The sequence below is a fragment of the Cydia strobilella genome, chromosome 16, assembly GCF_947568885.1.
Source record: "Cydia strobilella chromosome 16, ilCydStro3.1, whole genome shotgun sequence".
Taxonomy (NCBI): domain Eukaryota; kingdom Metazoa; phylum Arthropoda; class Insecta; order Lepidoptera; family Tortricidae; genus Cydia; species Cydia strobilella.
Genome location: NC_086056.1, coordinates 620,001 through 645,396, shown reverse-complemented (window position 1 = coordinate 645,396; position 25,396 = coordinate 620,001). Strand labels below are relative to the sequence as shown.

The 25,396-nt window shown below is 37.2% G+C and overlaps 1 protein-coding gene across 1 annotated transcript in view; it reads right to left on the bottom strand.

Moving 5' to 3' along the window:
* The window catches only part of LOC134748371 (hemicentin-2-like), a 200,599-nt gene extending 180,401 nt beyond the window's left edge, over window positions 1-20,198 (bottom strand). Inside the window, exon 1 of the mRNA XM_063683155.1 lies at window positions 19,697-20,198. Within this exon, the coding sequence (XP_063539225.1) occupies window positions 19,697-19,823 (127 nt within the window). The 5' untranslated portion in view covers window positions 19,824-20,198. The remainder of the gene's footprint in view (window positions 1-19,696) is intronic.
* Window positions 20,199-25,396: the final 5,198 nt, after the last annotated feature.

Genomic DNA, 25,396 nt, shown 5'->3' with positions numbered 1-25,396 from the left:
GCAAAAAATCCATATTGGTACAAGCTTGTCGCTGACTGTACTTCTTTCCACAGGCAACTAATATTCATCGAGACAATTATAACAAACACAAACACAATTACCTAGTTTGCGTTGTTTTATCACAGAGTTCCCATGGCCACCTCCTGTCTCCATCATCAGATCAGCTCTATGTCATCATAATATTGCATTGTCATCCGATTTACATATGTATACAAAACTGCAGCTTAATCGGAAATCGGGAAGTGGGTCAAATTTAGCTTCCAAGATTTGACCCACACTAAATACTTAACCACTTACTTTTACTTAAGATTAGTTGGACCGAGAGAAAATCTAACGAAGAGGTTCTCAACCTTGTGCAGGAGAGGAGGTCCCTGTTGCAAATCATTGAGAGCAGAAGAGGGAAGATGGTTGGGCACCTGTTACGACACGACGAATTCATAAAAAATATTGTAGAAGGGAAAGTAGAAGGAAGGCGGAAGAGAGGGAGACCAAGAAGAACATACATGGACCAACTTAAGGAAAAGATAAACGTCGTGTCGTATCAGGCGGTCAAACGAAAGGCTCAGGAAAGAGATACATGGAAATTGCTCCACCGACAAGAGCTAGGCTCTTAAATTAATGATAATGATGAAATACTTAACGTACATATTTAACGTACATAACGTATATACGTACGTAACAGGGCAAATTAAAGAAAAGCTTAAAGTCAGGTTAAGGGTATAATGTAATAACTAAACTATCATGAAATCCTCAATCCAGAGACAAGTAAATAATCAAGACGAACAACCTCCATAAAACACCGCGGTCTCGTGTGCCTTTTAACCTACTATTTTTCATTTTAGCTTCATAAAATGTATACCTAAGTCACAACATGATATGCCTCGGCAAATCTTAGGCACCTCATGAAATGACGGCATTCCGTGATATGTAAAGGTATTTTATGTTCTGCCGGCTTGCACGATCGGTCGCCGTCATACCAATTTCTATTATTAAATGCCTTATTAAATGTATTGCCCTCATTGACCTTACCTACGCCCACTATGATTCATTATTATTATTGTTTATTATTATTTAAGTTGACAATTGTACCTTAACAGCTATAGCCACAGCGACACAAATTGGGAGACAGTACTACTTATACATTGGGTACAAAAGTATTTACATAACAATATTAATTATACTTATATAATACTACTTACAGGCATCTCTCGCTCTATCACTTACACTCAATCATCAGTCGTCCGATTGCACTCACAAACAAATCACACTCCGGGTATGCCTCGAGCACGGAGTTGAGCTGAGCGTGCGCGAAATTAGCAGTCTATTTTTTTTTTATATACTACGTCGGTGGCAAACAAGCATACGGCCCGCCTGATGTTAAGCAGTCTCCGTAGCCTATGTACGCCTGCAACTCCAGAGGAGTTACATGCGCGTTGCCTACCCTAACACTCCTCTCCCTCGAGCTCTGGCAACCTTACTCACCGGCAGGAACACAACACTATTAGTAGGGTCTAGTGTTATTTGGCTGCGGTTTTCTGTAAGGTGGAGGTACCTCCCCAGTTGGGCTCTGCTCTAGATCTGGAATGACATCCGCTGTCCTGTGCCCTACCAGCCCTACCACACAAAGCGAGATCACAGTGCCCATACCTCTCTTGCCCGTATTTTAACCCGTCTCGCCATTATGGAGCAGTGTCGGGTGCTTAAGAGCTCTTCAAAATACAATTTCATTTTAGAGGCAGGTTCATGTTACACAGGAAAAGTGAGATAACTGGCGTCATTTATTTCTTCATGTTTTGAAACTCAAAGGGATTTACATTTAATGAGGTATTTTCAAGTAAGCATTATAGTTCCTACTGCATTCATAGTACGAGTATTCATCTTTAGAATGTAAGCCATTAAGGGGCTACCTGAGGTTTTCATCGATTTTTGACAAGTTTTGAATCGTAACCCCTACTTTTGCACTACATATAGAATTTTAAGACAAGCGGCTATCGGTTCTTCAATCTTTTATCTCCATTTTTCTCTACCGGATTGTGAAAAAAATGAATACTTATTTATTTATGATTGTTTTAAACATAGATTACAAGATAGAATTAGGAACAGTGTGATAAGGGAAAAGTGTGGACTGAGCGAAGATGTAGTGACAAAAATTGAGAAAGGTATGTTAAGATGGTTTGGACACGTGGAAAGAATGAGTGAAAGAAGGCTAACAAAGAGAGTGTATAAGGGAGAGGTAGAAACGGGAGTTGGAAGGGGCAGACCTCGGCGGACTTTTTCTGATCAGATCGGGGAAATGCTGAAGAAAGGCCAGGTCAAGAGCACCCTAAACCGGCGAGCGTGTATGAGGAATGTTATGAAAGTGAAGGAAGCGAAAGAGGTATGTCAGGATCGTAGCAAGTGGAAATCCGTGGTCTCTGCCTACCCCTCCGGGAAATAGGCGTGATTATATGTATGTATGTATGTATGTTTTAAACATTGTCTAAAAAAACACTGTTTTCGTATCTCGATTGCTGTGAAAGATCTTACTTATACGAAATCTACATATTTGGGTTCGTCTTAGACGTCTCTAAAAATTTGCCTAAGGTTTTAATTTTAAACTAATTAACACAAAAGTTATGGCCAGAAAACCAGTTTTTGGGCTAAAATTGTTTAACTTTGATGCCAAATATTTCGAAAACAATGAACTTTGAAGTAAATATGGGATACTATATTGCTAAAATCCGTTGCTGTTAATATGATAAGCTACAAAAAACATTAGAAAACTAAGGGATTCAAATCGAAGGTCATTGGGGCATGGGATCCCCTTAAGTAGAAATATATGCGTATTTAGTAATATAATATATGTTATTATTGGAAATGTTATTACGGTACTCCTACGATTTATCTCTGAAAGGTTTCATTAGTGAAGCGATGGGCCTAATGAATATGTAATCCTTATGTATGGAAGTAAAATATCAATAAAGAGTAAGTACTAAAAATATTATTTTATTCCCTATTTTGGTGCAATAAAGAATTTATTTAAATTAAATATTATAGAAAAATTTACTACCAATTACTAGACGATGGTAACTATAATCATCATCATCATAACTTTACCTATAATATTGATTGCTTATTCAAATGGTTTTTTAATTGTGTATTGTTTTTGTATAATTATAATCAATTTTTATTTTCCACTTGACGATCATAATATAAATTCGTATAGATTAGTGTAAAAATAATTCATATTGTAATTTAATATTATGAAATAAATAAATCTAAATCTAAATCGAAATCTTAAGAGCTTTGCTCTTGCCGGTGGAGTAATTGCCAATCCTTTCTTTCCTGAGCCAGTCTTTTGATTAACTATAATACTCATACTCATACTCATACTCATACTCATACTCATACTCATACTCATACTCATACTCATACTCATACTCATACTCATACTCATACTCATACTCATACTCATTTATTTATAATAATATTACATATTACACGTCATAATTGGATTTACATAAATAATATATTCAATTCATTAAAATAATCATCAGTCCGACCGGCTACGGTCCGGGGTGGCACCATAGCCTAAATAGTTTAATTTAGTGGTTAAGATTGACAAAGCCTGTTGCGGATTACATCATTTGTAAGTCGATGACGAAGCCTGTTGCTGATTTGCTTTTGTGTCTACTTGACGAAGCCTGCGTTGCCGATGGACTTTCTATTTACTGTTTTATTTATTGTGACGTGAAAATAAATGAGAGAAAGAATATTCATTTAAAAAAAAAACAGTTAAATTAAAATAAAACAATACAAAAACCTACCTATATATAAATACTTATATGTATAGATACATTCAAAACATTCATAACCCAGGAACAAAGATTTGTGATAAACAAACAAATAAATGCCAATTTTAGTTTTTACAATGTTTTCTGTAATGTTTTTTGATAGTCAGTATGGGGTTCTTCAAAAAAGGAGTGTACAGATTCTTAAAGGGTCGGCAACGCGCGTGTAATATCTCCGGTATTGCTTACCATCAGGCGGGCCGTATGCTTGATTGCCGCCGACGTGGTATAAAAAAAAGTCTAAACTTTCAGCACTACCCTTGTCAGCACTTGTTCAGCACTATCTGAAGTCAAAGCAAAGAAACTTTAGAAACTTACTAACACTTAATATTCAGGAAGTTTACAGAATCTTCGAACTCGGTATTAGTAGTAGGGAATGCAAACCGGTTTTTTTAGTGGGAAAAAATAAAAAAACCGGCCAAGTGCGAGTCGGACTCGCGCACGAAGGGTTCCGTACCATTACGGAAAAAAACAGCAAAAAAATCACGTTCGTTGTATGGGAGCCCCATTTAACTATTTATATTATTCTGTTTTTAGTATTTGTTGTTATAGCGGCAACAGAAATACATCATCTGTGAAAATTTCAACTGTCTAGCTATCACGGTTCATGAGATACAGCCTGGTGACAGACGGACAGCGGAGTCTTAGTAATCGGGTCGCGTTTTTACCCTTTGGGTACGGAACCCTTAAAAAATTCAAGTTTGCACGATATTATAAAGTAAATAAAAGTGATGTCCCGCCGGCGGCCAATTCCGTTGTGCGAGCAAGATATTAATATAATTATACGCGTGCGATAGAGATAGAAAATGTGGAATTAAGTACTAAACGGCCATGATACAAGTTATACTGAAATTATAATTTCATGTTTTTCCAAGGCGAAGTTATGTACTAAAAAGGCGAATTTAGGGAACGTATTTTTTCCAACCCTTATTTTCAATGAACTGAAACATTCATAACGGGGTTTATTCATAAAACTTCTTAGCTATTAAATAAATAAATAAATATTATAGGACATTCTTACACAGATTGACTAAGTCCCACGGTAAGCCCAAGGAGGCTTGTGTTATGTAATATATGAATACTTAAATACATAGAAAACATCTATGACTCAGGAACAAATATTTGTGCTCATCACACAAATAAATTAGCTATTAGCAAAGATAGATATAACTCCGTAATAGATGGATACAGTCTAAGGAAAAAACGTGCCTCGAAAATCAAGAAAATTTGATTCTCGTTCAGAGGGCGCTACTAGCTTTGGTCAACTGTCGTATAGATGGCGTTGACGGTTTCGTTTGTTATTTAACAATTTTAACGCATATCAGTCAAAGAACATGGGTCAAAATCATAAAAATAATTAATGCAAATAAAAAAAAATCATTTTTCCATATCTAAATACATTTTATCGTATTTTTAAAAATATTTATTTTAGTTTTAAAGTGTGTCGACAGATGGCAGTGAATTTACTGGGGTTACAAAATTTACTATGACAGTACCGCTCTAGTATAAGTTACTCTATGCTATTAGCTAAGTAAATAATGAATCTGCGAACCTTACGTCATATTACAAATTTCAAATATGGAACATCTAACAATACACATTTTACTCACACAAGCAAAAGGGGATTTAGCTAAGTTTTTTACCTATAAAGTAAAGTTGTCATTTTTCCTCTTTAATTGCTTTAATGAGTTTTGAGTAGGTTTGCTCAATTAATTAAAACCCAGAGCGCTTAGCTATTTAATTAGCTTACCTTTATCTTGCCTCGACAGGTCGGTGGCAAAAACCCTTTTTGCTTGGGTTGAGGATAATTTTATTAAGTACCTACTTATAGGTCCGACAATAATCTACCACATGCATCATGTAGGTCAAACTTACAGTCTAACTGAGATAACTTTAGATAAATATCGTCATATGTGTCATTTTCAACCAAAAGGGTACTTATTGTCGCTTGTCAATAAGGCGCTATTTCCATATAGCTTCAATTTCAATCAACCTTATCGACAACCGACAATGTGGTACCTTTTGATTGAAATGTCACATATATTTAAACGTCACATTTTCATAGAAATTGGCATTGGGTCCGAATCTAACAACTTTTACTATAAGACAAACCGTACAAAAAGAAATATGTGATACCGTCACACATTTCCGCGAATCAAAATTGTATGTATGTATGTAAACACTTTATTGTATATAAGACAGATACAAACACAATAAAAGAACAAAAATATATACAATGTACAAAGGCGGACTTATCCCTATAAGGGGGGGGGGGGTCAATGCCTTCTATGGAACAGCTGATTTGAAGCGATTTTGTACAGGTACTGTTTATCAAAAGCTTGTAGCTTCTAACACGAAAGGAACTCAGTTTTTGACAGCTTCTGTTAGAAAGGGACTTCCACTTGTATTATTTGATAAACGGGCCCCTGCTCAGAAATTTACATGTGTATTGTACACAAGCGAGACGCACGCGCGACTGACATCATTTAGATGTTATTTTGATATCACAATGTGAGTTTGAATTTGCGACTAATGCAAATTTACATCATGTCAAAATGATGTCATTTTGTTATCATTGTCATTTTGTCTCGCATGCGCCAATACATGTACGAACAAGTACGAGCGAAATTCACGCGCGAACGCGCATTTTGATATCAAATTGCAAGTTCGAATTGCTCTCCAGGAAAACCATCACCATAATTTAGAATTACCGACATATTATCCCCTTCCAGTAAGTTTAGACATAAAGAAAATCATCCTGTATAGTTTGTTTGACCCCTTTTCAAGCAATAACGGGTTGTATTTTCCTACAGAACTATCTTTTCTCCAACTAGGGCAGAAAGGCTATATAAATAAGCTGAACGCACACACACACATACACGCCCCCTACGCGATTGCTACTGTTAAACATAGCACATTGTTATACGTTAAAATCGGATCACGCGTTACGATGGTAAATCGCTTAGTAGAAAACAGGGGTCGGAATACCGGTATTATTACGTTCTTTTTCGTTCTTTTGTTTATAATTTCATTTTTAATGGGACGTTTTAATAATGCAAAATAGTTTCCTAAATACATAATTCAGTCCTACGTAATGAGCATAAAATAATTCAAAATATTGGGCTATTTCGGGGTTTTTTTAAAACACCGGTTCCGAGCCCTGGTAGAAAATGTAGGAAATAAATATTAAAACGAGCTGCAACGTGCATCAATAACGTGTGAAAATATACAACTGATGTATTATTTATCAACTAAAATAGATGTCTTAAAATAAAAAAAACCGCCCAAGTGCGAGTCGGACTCGCGCACCGAGGGTTCCGTAGCTGCAACGTGCATCAATAACGTGTGAAAATATACAACTGATGTATTATTTATCAACTAAAATAGATGTCTTAAAATAAAAAAAACCGCCCAAGTGCGAGTCGGACTCGCGCACCGAGGGTTCCGTACTTTTTAGTATTTGTTGTTATAGCGGCAACAGAAATACATCATCTGTGAAAATTTCAACTGTCTAGCTACCACGGTTCATGAGATACAGATGGACAGACAGAGGGACAGACGGACAGCGGAGTCTTAGTAATAGGGTCCCGTTTTTACCCTTTGGGTACGGAACCCTAAAAAGTGACGAATGACATAATAGTCTAGAAATCGGGACAGGTTCCGCCGGCGCCGTGGCGAGGTGTCCTAGGGGTTTATGGCGTTCATTAGCAAAAGACGCCGGTTCGAATCCGGCCTTCACCACTGGAGAGCTTCGTCACTTTTTCTTTAGTATATGACATCTATATCAGGCTTATAATTCATATAATATATAGTAGTATGAGTAGTAAATAAAACATCAAAATATATAGTAGACAGACAGTTCTGCTTAAAATCCTCACATGTTTTCAATAAATTGAACAAACAACTTGATATTTATTATGACTGCAAGAGAGAAGTTACAAATTGGCTGAAGACCATAACCTATGATGAGACAGAGACGCTACTACATTGACACACACACACACACACACACACACACACACACACACACACACACACACACACACACACACACACACACACACACACACACACACACACACACACACACACACACACACACACACACACACACACACACACACACACACACACACACACACACACACACACACACACACACACACACACACACACGCGCGCGCGCGCGCGCGCGCGCGACCTGAATTTATTATGGGACAAAAAAATAATACTTTCAACTAGTAGAATCATATACTTAAGTAAACAAACCAAAAGTATACAGCTAAGATACGCGAGCTGCCGCGACCCGCGATACCTTCATACTCGTACGCGCCCCGGCCGCGGCCGCCGGGCCCGGCGCCCCCGGCGGGTTGGTCAACGACACCTCCTCGTAACTCATGAGGCCCTGGTACCTGCTCCGCGCTAAATTCAATTTTAAGACAGTTTTTTTCTCGATTTTGGCCACCGTAGCCTATGGAGACTAACAAGCAACGCTAATCGGTTTTCGTAGGATATGGATGTTGCTATATGAAGGGTGTCACATGCGCGTTTATGACTTATGAAGCAATTGTTGGCCAACCAATCACAAAGCAGATACGACGCAGCAGCATGTTTAAGTAGACTAATTTGCATTGAATCGAGTCTCCTTAAACAAGAAATATTTTACTGAAATGTATGAAGTTCTATTTTCAAAAATTTTATAATTGACTAAACCGTATCGATAAAATTCTTATGTTTGAGTCGGAAGTGCCATAGACTATCCAACGTTGAAAAGAGTAAGGTTGTAGTGTTGCATGTTAAGTCGTAATACACAGATTATACTCGACGAGTAGAAAAAGATTTTATTATTATATGATAAAAATAATTTGATAATTTGTTCCCAAAGTTGTATTGATAAAACTTTTGGAAAGGAAAATTAAAACTTTTACAGATAAAAATGGCGCCCGTGCGTATTTTTAATAAACTCTTACGTAGATACGATGTAATAATTACAAGTGGAATTCAATTATATTGGCAAAAGTTGTTATTTTGTTAGGTACTAATAAAATTTTAAATTATATTAGTTATAATCAGGCAACTACTATAAAACAACATTGTACATATCTATATTTTTTATCAAGTTTAAAAGGTAAATTAAATCAAAAACACTGCCACTATTCACTACACTCACTCACTTCACTCACTCACTCACTTATTTCACTTTTCTGTACATAGTGTTCGTTTGTCTGTCATTTTTAATTGTCTACTCTCAGTCGCTCAAAGGTTGACTGGAAGAGATCCCTTACAGGGATAAGTTCGCCTTTGTACATTGTATAATTTCTGTTTAATTGTATATCTTAACCTGTCTTATGTGCAATAAAGTGTTTACATACATACATACATACATACATACTATTGCATTGACCGCAAAAAAACACCGGTCTAAATATCGTATCTCAACCTAAATACCAAGTATAGAATAGGTTTTATTTGCGAATATTTTGACAAAAAATAATGTTTGAACGCGGCAAAAAGAAAAGTTTTTCGCTAAATAGAAGTAGATTAATCACAATAGTCGATGATTCAGCATTGTGTACATTTTTATAGCGACACATTGTCATGGCGCAAAACTTTGCTTAATTTATTGTTTCAATTGTCTTTTATTTACCTACTAGCTCTATTTGTGTTAAATTTAAACTTATTTTAATTGAAATAACTGTTTCTAATTTTAGGTATCTATGTCAAACGGTCTCTGAGAAAAACGCATTTAACTGATTTGCAAGACCGAAGTGATCCCATAAGTGTTCCGTTTGTCAAAACAAAGTTTTGCACGGAACACTAAAAATGTATGCGGAATAGAATCTGGACAAAATTAAACCTGGTATTAAATAAAAAAGTTATTGGAATCGAAGTAAGTTTACTGCTTATTAAAACTTCTCTAATTTCGAAATGATTTAACGACATGCATAGACCTGCACCGATTTAAACTTTCACGATTTTTACTCGTATTTATTCACAACGACGGGACTTAAGTGCGGGTAGTTCGAAAAGCTCGCACGCTTAGAAGATGTTGATGTCAACTTTAGCCAGTCTTCTCCAAGACCACGGGGACAACGTCATCCTCGAAACGTCGGAGGTAAATTTAAAACTTATTTTACGCGATTAAGTCCCGTCGTTGTGAATAATAATGACATGCACAGAAACGTTTAGACCAAGGTGCCTTTGCATGGACATTGCAATAACAAAATATAAAAGTATCACCATTAATGCAAATTTTATATCAAATTATGATGCTTTTAATGACATTGCCACACTTTGTTCTGTCAAAATGTGTGCAAAGTTAGCTTCGGCAACTCGACGGTTAAAAAGAATGTCTCCAAAATGTAAGTTGACATTCAGTCACATACAAAAAGAACATTACAATGCATAATACAGGATATTATCACGTAGTTTCGACATGAATCCTTGTGACAGGGAGGACAATTCAAACTTACATTGAGACATCGAAATGATATCTAAATGATGTCAGTCGAGCTCAATTCGCCAAATTCGCTCAGCCCTGTATGTAACGCTCCACGGTGCCCTCGGCGATAGACAGGTGGCGGCAAATTGTCCAAAAGAAGCTGTTCCCTAGAAGTGACCACAACCCTCAGTAATAAGGAAACCGATGCAAGGAGGAGGAGGCGTCGTATGTGTGGTGGCAGAGGAAGAGACAATAGAACACCTTATGTGTGAATGTCACGCCCTCGCCAGACAAAGAATGAAGGACTTTGGAACAGGCTATCTGGAACCAAAGGAATTCAAAACGCTACCCATAAGATCCATCATCCAGCATATGAAGTGGGTGGGAAAAGCTCTTGAGTAGCGGACGGGTCTTTCCTAGGGGGTAACTGCACAAACGATCCCTGTGGGTCGAAGTGTCCCCAGAAACCATAAGATAAGAAGGAGGAGGAGGTCAGTCGAGCCTGCATTTTGCTCGTATCTACTTGATATACATGTATTGGACCGAGTGAAACGTACAGGCGACTGACATCGTTTAGATATGTAATCATTCTGGTGTCAGTGTACGTTCGAATTTATGGCCTGGTCGACAAATAATAGTTTTTCGACACGTAAACGACCAAAGTCGGATATGTCGTCGCTACCGCTTTGTGTAAAAGTTTAGGCCCGAACTTGGACTAATTTATTATTTTGTTTGTCTTTTTGTTACCATTTTAGAAGTCGATTTTGCCTTTGCCTTGAAGGCGGGGTAATTACGAACACCCAAGGGAGTTTTAAAATAAAGCAAAATATAGTATTTGTACAGTTAACCAACTGTAATAGATTCTGTAACCAAGGTAATAAAACATTATATAACCTAATATACCCTTATGAAACCAAAATGCCCCTTTTTGAAAAATCTCCGTAATCCCTTGGGAGAACCTTGGGAAGTACATTCCACAGTCGGAACGTCTGCAGAAGGAAATTCCACCGAAACCTCACGTAGCATGGATACATATCGATGTTGAAATATGTCTATCGTCTAACCCACGGACTACATAAATACACAGGCTGTGTAATTTATTTATTTATTTATCTTAAATTTTTTGCACAATATAACAAATAAAGCACAAATGGCGGACTTAATGCCTAAAGGCATTCTCTACCAGTCAACCACCAGGCTAAACAGAAACAGTGATAGGTGCAGGCATTGAACAAAAAAAAGCAGAATAGGTAACTTAAAACAAAAAACATAGCGATAAATAATATACACTACCGAAAATAAACTTACATATACATACTATAATTAAATAAACTTACATATATATTACTTTACTTTATGTACCCAGTGCAAACAATACTATGCCTACGATGGACAACTAACCAGTGAGCTTGTCGAAAAAATGCTTGCGTAACATGCGCTTAAACGAGAGCTTGGTTGGAGCCTGTCTGATGTTGAGTGAGAGATCGTTCCAAAGCCGGATCGCGTGAAGGGTGAAGGAGTTAGAGACAAAACCGTGTAATGTATACGAGATATAGTTATGTATGTAGCTCATAGGATATATATATAAGGACTATTTACTCATGTATTCAGTGCAGTAATAAAGCATCATTGAAGCTGAACACTCGTTTCTACTCAACTCCGAATCCTCACCTTACATGGCGACCCTGCCAGCATTACAAAGCGTTTACGGAAGTTTTCAGAAAATAGTGTAACCAAATAGCGTAAGTTGTTACGAGAAGTAAATCACTGTCAGTTTTGTGACGATAAATTAAGCATTAAATTTCGATAAATGTGACGTTCTCAATCAAAAGGTACCTGTGTCGCTTACCATAAAGACGAAATTTGCTTGTATCTTTATACAAATAACCTGTCACAGCGTCCTTATGGCTAGCGACAATGTGCTACCTTTTGATTGAGAACGTCACAAATACTTGGTTTTGGTATTCATTCCATAAACTATAAGCGATATTACAATAGCAAAAAGTTGATTTGCATAAAAATTTCATGCTTAATAGTAGTATTGTCGAAATTAGTTTCCGACCCATTTCGTACAGTGACAATTAATATGAAAGTCGCTAGTGACCTCATACTCTTATCACTGTGACAAGGTACAAAGTGGGTCGGAAATTTTATTCTTTGACTTAATTATTTCGTGAAAACTCCCTTACATTGAGGGCTATGTCACCACACGTATAGAAATTAAATTAAATTGAACTAAAGGAAACATAGTAGCAACACCAGTTGACTTGTCACAACAATCGCATTTGTCACAAGAATTCCAGTCACAACATTATTTTTCTTTTTAAAATGTCTGTGTTAAACTAATTTATTTCAAAAGGAAAGAAATAGTAATATTTAAGTGAAACTAGGTAGTCTATTTCGCGGGCGATATATGTGTCGTTTTCAAGAAAAAGGCTTTTTTTTTTTATACCACGACGGTGGCAAACAAGCATACCCGGCCCGCCTGATGGTAAGCAGTCACCGTAGCCTATGGAAGCCTGCAACACCAGAGGTATTACATGCGCGTTGCCGACCCTTTAAAAACCTGTACACTCCTTTTTTGAAGAACCCCATACTGTAGCCCCTCGGGAAAACCTCGGCAGGAAGCTCATTCCACAGCCGAAGCGTACGCGGGAGGAAATTCCTCTTAAACCGCACAGTACGCGACCATTTAGGTGCTATGGTGTGAGGATGAACACCCTGCCGATGGCGGGCGGTGCGGTGATAGAAAGCGGCCGTTGGCATCATGTCAAACAATTCTTCAGAGCACAGCCCATTGTACAGGCGGTAGAACACACACAAGGAGGCAAAGTCTCTCCTTAGACTTAGGTTCAATACCGCTTGTGAGTTTGGTCATTGTCGCTTGCCATAAGGACGCTCTGGCAGGTTTTTCGTATAAAGATACAAGCAATTTTGCGTTCTTATGGTAAGCGACAATGTGGTACCTTTTACTTGAAAACGTCACATATTATCGCGCCCCTCCTGTGCTAGCCCTGGTCACATTTTCTAAATCCCCCTGTATGCCCCGCCTAGTAGAGGTGGTGTGTGGTCTGACCCCTAAAGATGGCCGACAAAGACCCTTTGACATTTGCTCCTTTGATCCAATTGAGGGCACGATTAATTGAGAATATTGGCTGATCTCGGGTCACAATGTTCAAATACCAATTGTTTGGCTATATACAATTATCACGCCCAGTAACATTCAGTAATAGTTATTGTTGTGTTATTAACTTTAATAGGTTTTGGATATATCACTTTTAGCACAAAAACAGTGCATCAGAGCGATCTGCAACGTAGATGTCTTAACATCTTGTAGGCCGTTATTCATAAAACTGAATTTATTAACTGTGCCAGGTGCTTCTATATATATGAAGTTTGTTTATTCGTTAAGGCCCACCCAGAACTCTTCAAAACATTTAAAGATATATGCAACTTTCCTACAAGGTACCCAGATAAGACACAATTGTACAGCAATAACGCATACTGTAAGTTCATTGACATTTTTAATCGCCTGCATGATGACATTAAAGATCTGTCTATTAGTTTATTTAAGCGTAAACTTAAAAACTGGCTCATTCAAGAATGTTTTTACTCTGTTGAAGAATATTTCGATTACTTTAGACATCAAACTTGAGATTTTATGATATAATTAGTTATCGAATCTGTATTGTAGTTATGACATACTGGTAATATAATTGTAATTTTGACATTTTTGTAATACGCTAGATTTAAGAGCACTAGAATATTAGTTGTAAGTACTCTAAATGCGTACCGTTGCATGCTTTCTTTTAATATTTAGGTACTTTAAATTTTGCATGCCTGTTTCTGGTGGAATGTGTGTGACCACGATATATTTTTATAACATCTCTTGTACCACATTTTTAAGCAAAATAAAAAATATTCTATTCTATTATATTCTATTCTATTCTATTCTAAGGGGCCAACCATTAATTTACATCACACGTTTAGGGGAGGGGGTCAAGAAAATGTGACATGTTGTGGGTAGGGAGAAAACACAAACTATGTGATGTCAAATTAACTTATTTAAATTATTTTATTCGCTGTACAGTTAAATAACAAGTTTTTGGAACGATAATCCTTTTTAATCGTTTAATTTTCTTTCCTAATATGTTTTGGGTTAATAAATTACTAATGTTTCTTTTGTCAAAAATATTTTGATTAAATATTAATAATACTTAATTCGAATGTCGATTTCATTGAAAAAATGTGACGTCACACCAGGGGGGGAGGGGTTTGCCAAATGTGACCAAGTGTGACAAGGTGGGGGGAGGGATCAAAAAAGCGGTAATCAGATACTTCATTGCAAGGCATATCATAAGATATTTCATTGCTAGGATAGTCAAAGCAGAAACTATAATTATACCACCACATCGCTATAACTATGTCACTGCAGAAAAACTGCAAATAACTTGCGATAGGACACATTTCATAAGAACTTATTAAACTTCTTCTAAACTATAAAGTTTTTGTCGACTATGAGTGAACTGGTGAGTTCACAACTTTATCTTATTATCCGATTGTAGATAGGAAGGAAGGTGGAGCAGTTTTCATACCCAATGGAAAACGGTCGTTTTCATAAAGTCCCCGCTTTTATAGAAATGCAGTTCACTTGAATAATAGGATACATTTAGTCACGTTTGGCTTTTGGCATGTTTGGCTTCTAGCGATTTTAATTTAATTAATTGTAAGGATAAGGATGCCAAGATACAGGCTAAGCCTAGTTTGGTATCTGGCGGATATCCACATTTTCTGTATATAACCTGTATTAGTAAATAAACCTTTTTGTATTTGCATTTTTGTATTTTCGACCGTGACTTAGTTCCGTGATTTAAGGCTGGTCCCGTGGTATAAGCAGCTCAGTATGACCAGAAATTAAAAAGGGAGCAAATTTGTTGTTTAACCGCTCACGCTAATGTTGGTCCCAAGCAAGTGAAAGATTCCAAAATTGATTTGAATCTGAGCGTCGCGTGGGTTTCAAGGCACATGGGTAACAAATTTTGCCACCGAGTGAAGTGAAAGTTTCAACTTTCTCATCAGTTTTTGAATAATCAAGAGAGCCTTTACGAACTTATGTGGTGAAAAAGTATTTTTCTTAAAGCATGATTTTTTAGCTAGAAACAAGATGCACAACTTTGACACCCACCCGCTATCTTCAGTCACCCGTGAACATGATGCATGTAACTGCGTCGAAATATCGGGAGCTCACAAATAATACAAAAGGTAATCACGGTCTATATCCCGGTCAATATAAGTCTAGTTAAACTCTAGAAACAAGATACCTACTAATGGTGTTCGTGCTAATAATACTTCATACTGGATGTAATAAACTGTCTGGCTATACGCTCAAGTTAAAACAGCGTCGCAAAACTCTTAATTCTTCAGTCCCTTTTGTTGAACTTGGAACACAAACTAAGAGACCTGTCACAAGACTTTACTTACAAAACTTCAACCATTAGGATTTTATAGGAGCCAGATTGTCTCATATCTCGACATCATACTAACTTTGCGGCCACAAAGAAAAACTAAAAGATCTTCTTGAAACTGTAGACTCTTTTCTTTCCTGAAAAAGGTCGGGATTTGAATGGACACGAAATCTTATTTTGGTTACCTAACGAAGGGAACGTTATTAAATTCTCGAATACATAATATTACCACTGTATGTACTTAGGATTTCATGTTTTTTTGATTGCTAAGCGGATTTGTAGATTGTTTTGTCTTAAAAAATATTGGGGTTACTTAGCACGATTGAAAGCTTTGAGCTTAGATGTTTTCCAACTTAGTTTCCAGTATTAATAGAAAAAAAAATGTTTATTGCATTTACACTATTTACGGTGAATGATTGGATAAAGACGGATTTATTTTACTTTTGTGAAAGTGAAATTACGAATTAAGCAGATTGGCCTTTCTCTTAAAATAAATATTACTTTTATCTATAGGTGTCTTTTATTCGGCTTATTTTATTCGTTTCTACGTAAATTTACAGCCAGCGTAAGTTTTATAAAATACTCAGGTACTGACTACAAAAATGGCCAGATATATTCCTGCCTTTGTTACCATAATTATGAATAAACGTTACACAATATAGGTACATTATAAGACAGAGGAGAGTTGTAACATCGTCGATTTTTTGGAATCTATTAACTAGCAATGAGCAAAAGCGCGTTTGTTAGTTCAAGTTACTAGCTAACAGACGCGCCCTCACGACTCCCCTCTGTCACAACTTACCTCGGTCTCCCCTACAGTGGAATCTCGTTAACTCAAACTTGGGTAAGGTGCAATGCTGGTTTATTTAAGAATAAGAATAATTTATTTATCTAATCTTTATTGCATGAAAGAAATACATCGTACAAAAGGTGATCACATCGTGGAAAAATATAAAACCTGGGTAGGTTGCTAAACACAGTGTGTTTATTTCGTACCAAATTTTTCGTTTTTTCGTACTCCTTCTCATGCCAATTCTGTATCGTTTCGTACCTATTTAAGTTTATAATTTATTCTCATTCTTTCGTGAACTTGCGGGAAACCTCATACACCTAATATGCTAATACTTGTAAAGTTCACCAGCGAACGGACTTAAATTATAACTTCTAAATTAAAAACGAGCTCAGTTAATACAGCTAGCTCAGTGCCCGTAGTGTAAATTTCATTCGATATCGTGACGTGCGTTTTCGTTTGCGTTTTGTCTTTTTAGGGTTCCGTACCCAAAGGGTAAAAACGGGACCCTATTACTAAGACTTCACTGTCCGTCTCTCCGTCTGTCCGTCTGTCACCAGGCTGTATCTCATGAACCGTGATAGCTAGACAGTTGAAATTTTCACAGATGATGTATTTCTGTTGCCGCTATAACAAAAAACACTAAAAAGTACGGAACCCTCGGAGCGCGAGTCCGACTCGCAGTTGGCCGGTTTTTTTTGTATAAACAGCGCGCCAATCGGGACGTTTTGGAAACTCCTACGTCATATAACGCTATCGAATAAAATTTATACTAGGGATACAGATGTAGGTATAGATAACGCTATCTCTACTGAGCTCGTTCACTTACGTACTAACAATGGCATTCTGTTAAACAAAAGCCATTATTTCTTTTGTGTGAGCGCGTGGCCTTTTTGTGCCTGAGGCTCACACACGATGGCCACGCGCTCAGGCACAAAGGCCACGCGCTCACAAAAAAAGAAATAATGGCTTTTGTTTAACACAATGCCATTATTAGTACAGGTAAGTGAACGTAGAGATACCGTTAACTATATAATAAGTTAGTAATTTTGTTTGAATCGTTTCCATAATTATGCAGTTTTCTACTCGGGTAGTTAAAAGTTTAGCCGGGGGACCTGTATGCGTTCATTACAGGACATTTATAATACAATACATTTGTAAAAATTTTGGGTTCCGTATCTCTAAAGGAAAAAACTGGCTAAGTGCGAGTCGCATTCGCGCACGAAGGGTTCCGTACCATTACGCAAAAACGGCGAAAAAATCACGTTTGTTGTATAGGTCACTTAAATATTTATTTTAATCTGTTTTTAGTATTTGTTGTTATAGCGACAACAGAAATACACCATCTGTGAAAATTTCAACACTCTAGCTATCACGGTTCATGAGATACAGCCTGGTGACTGACAGACAAACAGACGGACTGTGGAGTCTTAGTAATAGGGTCCCGTTTTTACCCTTTGGGTACGGAACCCTAAACATGACCACCCATTATTATTTTTAGGCCATCGAAATATGCTGTCATAAGCGCTTCCTTGTACAGTCAAGGGCATAAATATATGTACATTCCCAAAGTTTAAAAAATATGTCATCACCTTGGCTTAGACAATAAAGTCGTGTTAAGCAATTCATAATATTACAAAAAAAAGTTATTTCAAATTAGACGAAATCTGATTGCACCGTGTTTGAAAAGTTTGTATTAATAAAGTTTGCATCGGGAGTGAACCTTTTTTTTAAATAGTAGACTTGATAATCAACTGTTGAGAGGGATTATATCGAGAACAATTTTTTTCAGTTAGGGGCTTGAAACTTCGTAGTTTGTGAAAGACAAATTTCATGCGTTGTATAATTATTAACAAATGATTAACCGTCCCTACATATCTTTTGCTGCTGCATATTGTTCTATGCTCATGTAAAATATATAACCACCAACATACAAATCCACGCGTACGAAGTCGCGGGCAACAGCTAGTTACAATATATTTTAGTATCGTTGTCGTGTGTGCGTCTTACGTAAGCGAACAACTCGCGAACGCGAAGCGAAGCGGAGCGGCGCGGCGGGCCCACGGCGTTCGCGTTGCAACGAGGTTGCCCACGTAGGGCACTTCTATAGGTATCAAAGGATTGATTCACCGCGCGCCGCATCGCTTCGCTTCGCGTTCGCGTGTTGCTCGCCTACGTAGTACGCTACTACGCTGCGTAAGATATGTCAGTATCTTACGGTATCTGTCGGTATATTATCGCTCCGTCTGACGGGCTTTGCCGTACGCGAATTTTCCGGGCAAAGTTCCTATATCGGTAGTCAATTATTGATTATTTTCCCATATAAGTGCATAATACCAGGTGCACAGTAACCACCAACAGGGCACCTTAATAAAACTAGAAACTAAACTAAGACTAAAATTTAATTTATATTTATTTACATAACGCAAACGCATATCGAATGAAATTTACACTAGGGGTTCTGAACATTTGTGACGTTTTCAATGAAAAGGTACCACATTGTCGGTTGTCGATAAGGTTGATTTCTAATTGAAGCTATATCGAAATAGGGCCTTACTGACTAGCGACAATAAGTACCGTTTTTGTTGAAAATTGCACATTTTCTCTGAAATTCAAATACGTAATATTAATTCTATAAAGCTAAAATAACGAATGTCATAGCTAATAATCCTTTGATTGACGGAAGGATCTAAGAACCATTAACAAAATTAAGCTTTCACAGAATTCTAGACTAAATTCGCACCTGTAAATAATAGATGTTAATAATAATACCCAGTATGAAATTAGAGCTTCGAATTATTTGCTAATTTTCAAACAATCGGCTTTGCAAAATGCAAATTTAATGATTCCTATTCTTACGATTTTTTTTTTCTTCCAAAAAGGAAAAAAAGGAGAAAGGGAAGACAAAGGAAAAGATGGGAGGACGGAATTAGAGGAATAGCTTGATTATGGAGAAGGAAAGCCATGAACAGGAAGTTATGGCAAATTCTAGCGGAGGCCAAAGGGCAGACTGACAATGAAAACATCCCGGATGTCAGAATCACAAATTAGAATAAGTTAAATATATATAAAGACGTTTTATTGTAAAAAAAATAAGTCAGTAATAAAGGCTTTATTTATTTATTAATTTATAATCTTATGACTTATGATACATATAATTAGCACTTACCTGGTTTGTCAAGGTCACTAATAAACTCCTCGGTTTCCACATATCCTAGTACCTTGGTCACTAAAATCACCAAAATCAAAAGTGGTAAACACCACCCTCTCGTCAAAAACACTTTTATGTGATACATCTAATCCACTCTATGTAAACACTAAAAAAAAACACTATTTTAAAAATATTTTCTCTTATTTATTTTAGTAAAACAAATTCGCATTGCAAATGGAAATTTATCGTATCGTACCGAAACCGAAAAACCGCAACGATCAATCACTTTCTGTCAAGTTAACACTTTGATTCATTTGAAAATTTTAACTGAATTAGTGTTAATTTTATGAAAAATACCTCTTATTTTTTTATTATAGTTATTTTAAGTTAATTAATTTTTAAATTCACAGTCACAAGCACTTCGTACCGGCACGCATAACGAATATTTCTAATTCGACGCGACGTGGTGCGTGCGTTCTCCTCCACGCCGTGGGGCACACTGACACTGATCGGAAACCGATAGAAGCGAAGAACGTTCAAAATTTCGAAAATCAACGCATTAGCTTTCTGTTTTTGAATTTTTAATTGTTTAGATACTAGATATTGTAAACTGCCCGTGCCGTTCTTAGGCTAAGTACAAGATGAACGCCCGTGAACGCGCGATGTCGCGCGATTCAACTGTTCATTATGACGGCGGCTTACACGCACGAGGTATAAAAAAATCATTTTTAATATAAAATATATCAACAAATTTAATGATAATACCATTATACAATACAATACAATACAATACAATACAATCATTTATTAATAAAATTAAAATTTTACACGTCATATTATATTTTAACACTTAGCCAAAAACTTGGCTATTTGTCAGATATCTGATCCCATAGTAAAAGTTAAATTTGGCTAAGGGTTGTAAAAATACCCCTTAGAAAAACTTCCATAATTTTTTAAGTAACCTTAACTAAGGGTTCCGTTTAACACATGTAAAAAAAGCCTTACACCGAGATTCGGTAGGCACTTTTCGTAGATACTATTTCCGTAGAACAGTAGAGTTTATTTCCCCATAGAGCCCCCTGGCAATGATGCCCTTATGCCTTTTACGACTGCTGGCAAATACTCATCAGGTACGAACCCTCTTTGGGTATGCACTCATTTATTAGATCGGCTTAATAAAACTTTCTTGAGAAACAGGCCGATATTTGAATCATATTGGAATCGTATCAGTCGGATTCAGCTGTCGTTCGCGCGGACGCCGCAATAAATAATACACGTACGGACAAGTCGTGAAATATAAACGCGCGAATGACAGCTAACTGATATTAGATCAGATCAGATTCCAATGTCAGGTGCACGTTTGAATTGGCCTGTTGATTCGGTCGTTATGTTCGAATGTATGGGGAAGATAAAACAAATTATAGCCAGCATGAAATGAATGTAAGTATGATACCTTTGGGTATGGTGCTTACGCACACTAGGTCACCTTAGAAATTAAAAAAAAGCTGTCAACCGGGACATGGGGGGTGCGTCAGGGGGAGGAGGCGGGAGACTAGTGTGCGTAAAGCACCATACCCAAAGATTGACTACATTCTTTTCAAGCTGGCTATAATTTGTTTTTCAAAACACAATTAGACCGAATCATGTGTCAAATTCGGCCGGCTTACGGCACGTTCAAAACCTCAGGACAAATTAGTAAATGTATGTTGAACGCGATTAAAGGCTGGTTGCACCAAAAAGTCTGAAATCTTAAACTATACATGTCATAAATAATGGTAAAGAAAGAGTGACCATGCCCTTCAGTGCCCGAGGTATTATCCTATTCTAGACAACGACTCCAACTGAGGGTCTGCCACCTTGTGACTAGGGATGAAACTTCCGGAAAAATCTAATTTTTTTTCGGGAATTTTTCAAAACTTCGTTCTTTTCGGTTTTTTTCCAGTTCTATTCAGAAAAATTAAATACGTCACACACGATGCCACTGATGAGTGATGACCATGTCAATGCCATAAACAAATACATTAGACATGCAACCTTAACCTTTCGGAAGTATTGTAACTGAAATTTGTTTTTTTTTTTTTTTCGAAAGAAACTTGAAAAACACGAGCCGTTTTGAAATTTTTAACGCTACTTGTGACCTAATTTGAAAACTTAAACTTAACATTGTTACATCATGCCATAATGCAAGTACTGTCCTCCTAGTTCTTGCGCCATGACTCCGATGTGCGTTGTAGGGCCTGCCATCTTGTGACCTAATTTGAAAACTTTAACTTGACATTGTTACATCACGTCATAATGCGAGTACCTCCCCGTTATTGAGCCACTCCGATGTGCGCTGTAGGGTCTGCCATCTTGTGACCTAATTTGAAAACTAACAACATTGTTACATCACGCATAATGCAAGAAGTGCCCCCAGTTCTTGCGCCACTCCGTTGTGCGCTGTAGGACCTGCCATCTTGTGACCTAATTTGAAAACTTTAGCTTGACATTGTTACATCACGTCATAATGCGAGTACCTCCCCGTTATTGCGCCACTCCGATGTGCGTTGTAGGGTCTGCCATCTTGTGACCTAATTTGAAAACTAACAACATTGTTACATGACGCCATAATGCAAGAAGTGCCCCCAGTTCTTGCGCCACTCCGTTGTGCGCTGTAGGGCCTGCCATCTTGTGACCTAATTTGAAAACTTTAGCTTGACATTGTTACATCACGTCATAATGCGAGTACCTCCCCGTTATTGCGCCACTCCGATGTGCGTTGTAGGGTCTGCCATCTTGTGACCTAATTTGAAAACTAACAACATTGTTACATGACGCCATAATGCAAGAAGTGCCCCCAGTTCTTGCGCCACTCCGTTGTGCGCTGTAGGGCCTGCCATCTTGTGACCTAATTTGAAAACTAACAACATTGTTACATCACGCATAATACAAGAAGTGCCCCCAGTTCTTGCGCCACTCCGTTGTGCGCTGTAGGGTCTGCCATCTTGTGACCTAATTTGAAAACTTAAACTTGACATTCATACTTTGAATCAATAAACAGGTGACTTATGTGCTGCCCCCTAAAGTTCATGCACGATCCGTATAGGTAGTTGGCTTAGACAAAAGGGGGGTTCTATCCATAGTGGTAATGCCACGAGCGTCATGGGCACTATTATACCGGAAGCGCTAAGGAGCGCCAAGACTAAAATTTACTACTTAGTTGTAATGATATTTAACACAAACCAAAAAAAAAACTTTTTCAGGATTACAACATTCATCCTGTATAAGAGGGCAATTCATTCCTATTAATACGGTTCACATTAATTTTGTAAATTTGTAATTACAGTAACTTTGGATTAACGTTAATTATCATCCAGTTCAATGTAGTAGGTACGTTACGTATCGTATATGAATATAATAACTAATATAATATAGTGTTTATTAATCATGATTTATTTTATGCGATTTGTAATTAGTATGTTATATACTTTTGAATCGATACGGCCTCCTAGCGAAGTCGGTATTGACCCTGCTTACGAAGTAGGAGGTCCCGGTAAGGGCATTTACTATTATAATTTGTTCCTGAGTTATTAGTATATATGTATCTCGTTTTCGCTAATACATGTACAGACAAGTACGAGCGAAATGCATGATAACTGAATGTCTGACGATGTCGTGTACGTTCGGATTAGCCTGATAGAGCAAGTTAAGGGGCCCACTGATTATCAGTCCGTCGGACGATACCAGCCTGTCAGTTAGAACAAAAATTTTACAGTTCCGAACAACTGACAGGCCGATATCGTCCGGCACATGGAGAGCCAAATCTCTATGTATGAAAAGTGTCCATCAAAAAACAGTAATTAGGCGGCGCCACCATACACCGAAATACTACCAAAAACAACCTACGTAATTTGGTCGGGTTATTTGTTGCCTTATATGGTTCATGTTGTACTCATGTCCCAGAGCCTAACTAGCGCCACCGGAGAGATTAGGAACTACTATTTAAAGCTTAACGCGGTCACTTTTACAACAATTCTGCCATAAGAGATTGCGATCCTTTGTATACCATCCATAAATTCTACCATAAGAGATTGACATCCTTTCTATACCATCCATAGTCCAGCAGACTGGTAAGTGGGCCCCTATATGGCCAGAGGCCAATGCGAACCTACATTTTGGTGTAAAAATGATATCATTTAAACCTGAGATAATCGGCTTTATACGAGTAGGCAGGTTTACTAACCGTCTAGGCTAGACAGGTCGATAAGATTTATAGTATTTATTTCTAAAGACACGTGTATTTTTGTAAGAGATATTTTCTAGCTCAATAATATCGTTCAGAAGCTAACTGAACCTTCTACAAGCTTTTTTTCACTTAGTATAAGCTCTAGACAAAACAGCAAAGAAATACAATATCACGTTACAAGAAGCAATATCCTTGAATAAATAAAATTTTGGAACTTAATTTTGTACCCGTGTTGAGTATAACGTACCGAGACAATGCCAAAACCTGGACTTACCAATGTATGAGTAAAACTAAATGAATCCTTGTCAGTATCGACTTCTGTAGTTACTATCGACGGTTTCCTATGAGGTGTATATACGCTTGAGGAAAAGAAGAGCAATGGATTTGGAACATTTTATGATGTTCGTTTAACAGTGTGAAGATTCCTGTTTTCGAAGAAGCATGCATACATATATCAGCAAAGAGGTGAATGAAATATTATGAAACCGCCGATGTTAGCCTGATGAAAATATCTTGTTGCTACTAAATTGGATTTGCGATGTATTATGTTGTGACGTATTGTATTGGTAATATTGATTATCATTCAAGCAATTTTTAGGTTACCTTTTTTGCAAAGCTTCGTTTTATAATATTTTGCTGGAAAAAAGTACTTTGAACGTTATATACTGAAAAAGATGCCATATAATAAAAAAAAGTGATGAAGCCCTCCAGTGGTGAAGGCCGGATTAGTTTTAAATATCTTTATTTCTGTTGAATTAGTCACGGGTCTAATGGAAGCATTCCACGGGCTGTCCCGTACAGACGCATTTTCCTGTGTTGCGACTTTTTTTTCGCCATTTAAAGCGGGCGGTTATTTGTCTGTGCATATTTTTGACCATTTGTCATAGAAAAGGAAACTAGTATACCTGCAAATCTTCAGAAAATTCGCGTTTGTACGGGACAATGGTAGACAATTTCATGGAATACTCCAATGGTCAAATTAAGTATACATAACTTATGGCATAATGGTTAGTAACAGAACTATTTGAGATAGACGGGCAAATTTATATTCCCTACGAGTCAGCATGAAGTTTGAAAGTATTGACTCAGTTCCCGGACTGGAAGCCGATTCTATCTACAATTTGATATAAGTAGTTATTTTTCTTGTTTTGACACGACTTTAATCGTGAGCGTTAGCGGCTGACGCAGAATGGTGCTGGCGGCGATATGCAATCTGGTAGCCAATAAAATTATATTTATCTAAATCGCATTTCGCTAATTCTTGTTCGTATATTATTATTATTATTAGGTATACAGGTTTTTAAAGGGTCGGCAACGCGCATGTAATATCTCTGGTGTTGCAGGCGTCCATAGGCTACGGTGACTGCTTACCGTCAGGCCGTACGCTTGTTTGCCACCGACGTGGTATAAAAAAAATTATAGTGTGGAAAAAATTTATAGGCCCTGGAGGGAAAGTGCCTTAAAACCTTAAGTTACCTCATTTTACTTAAAGG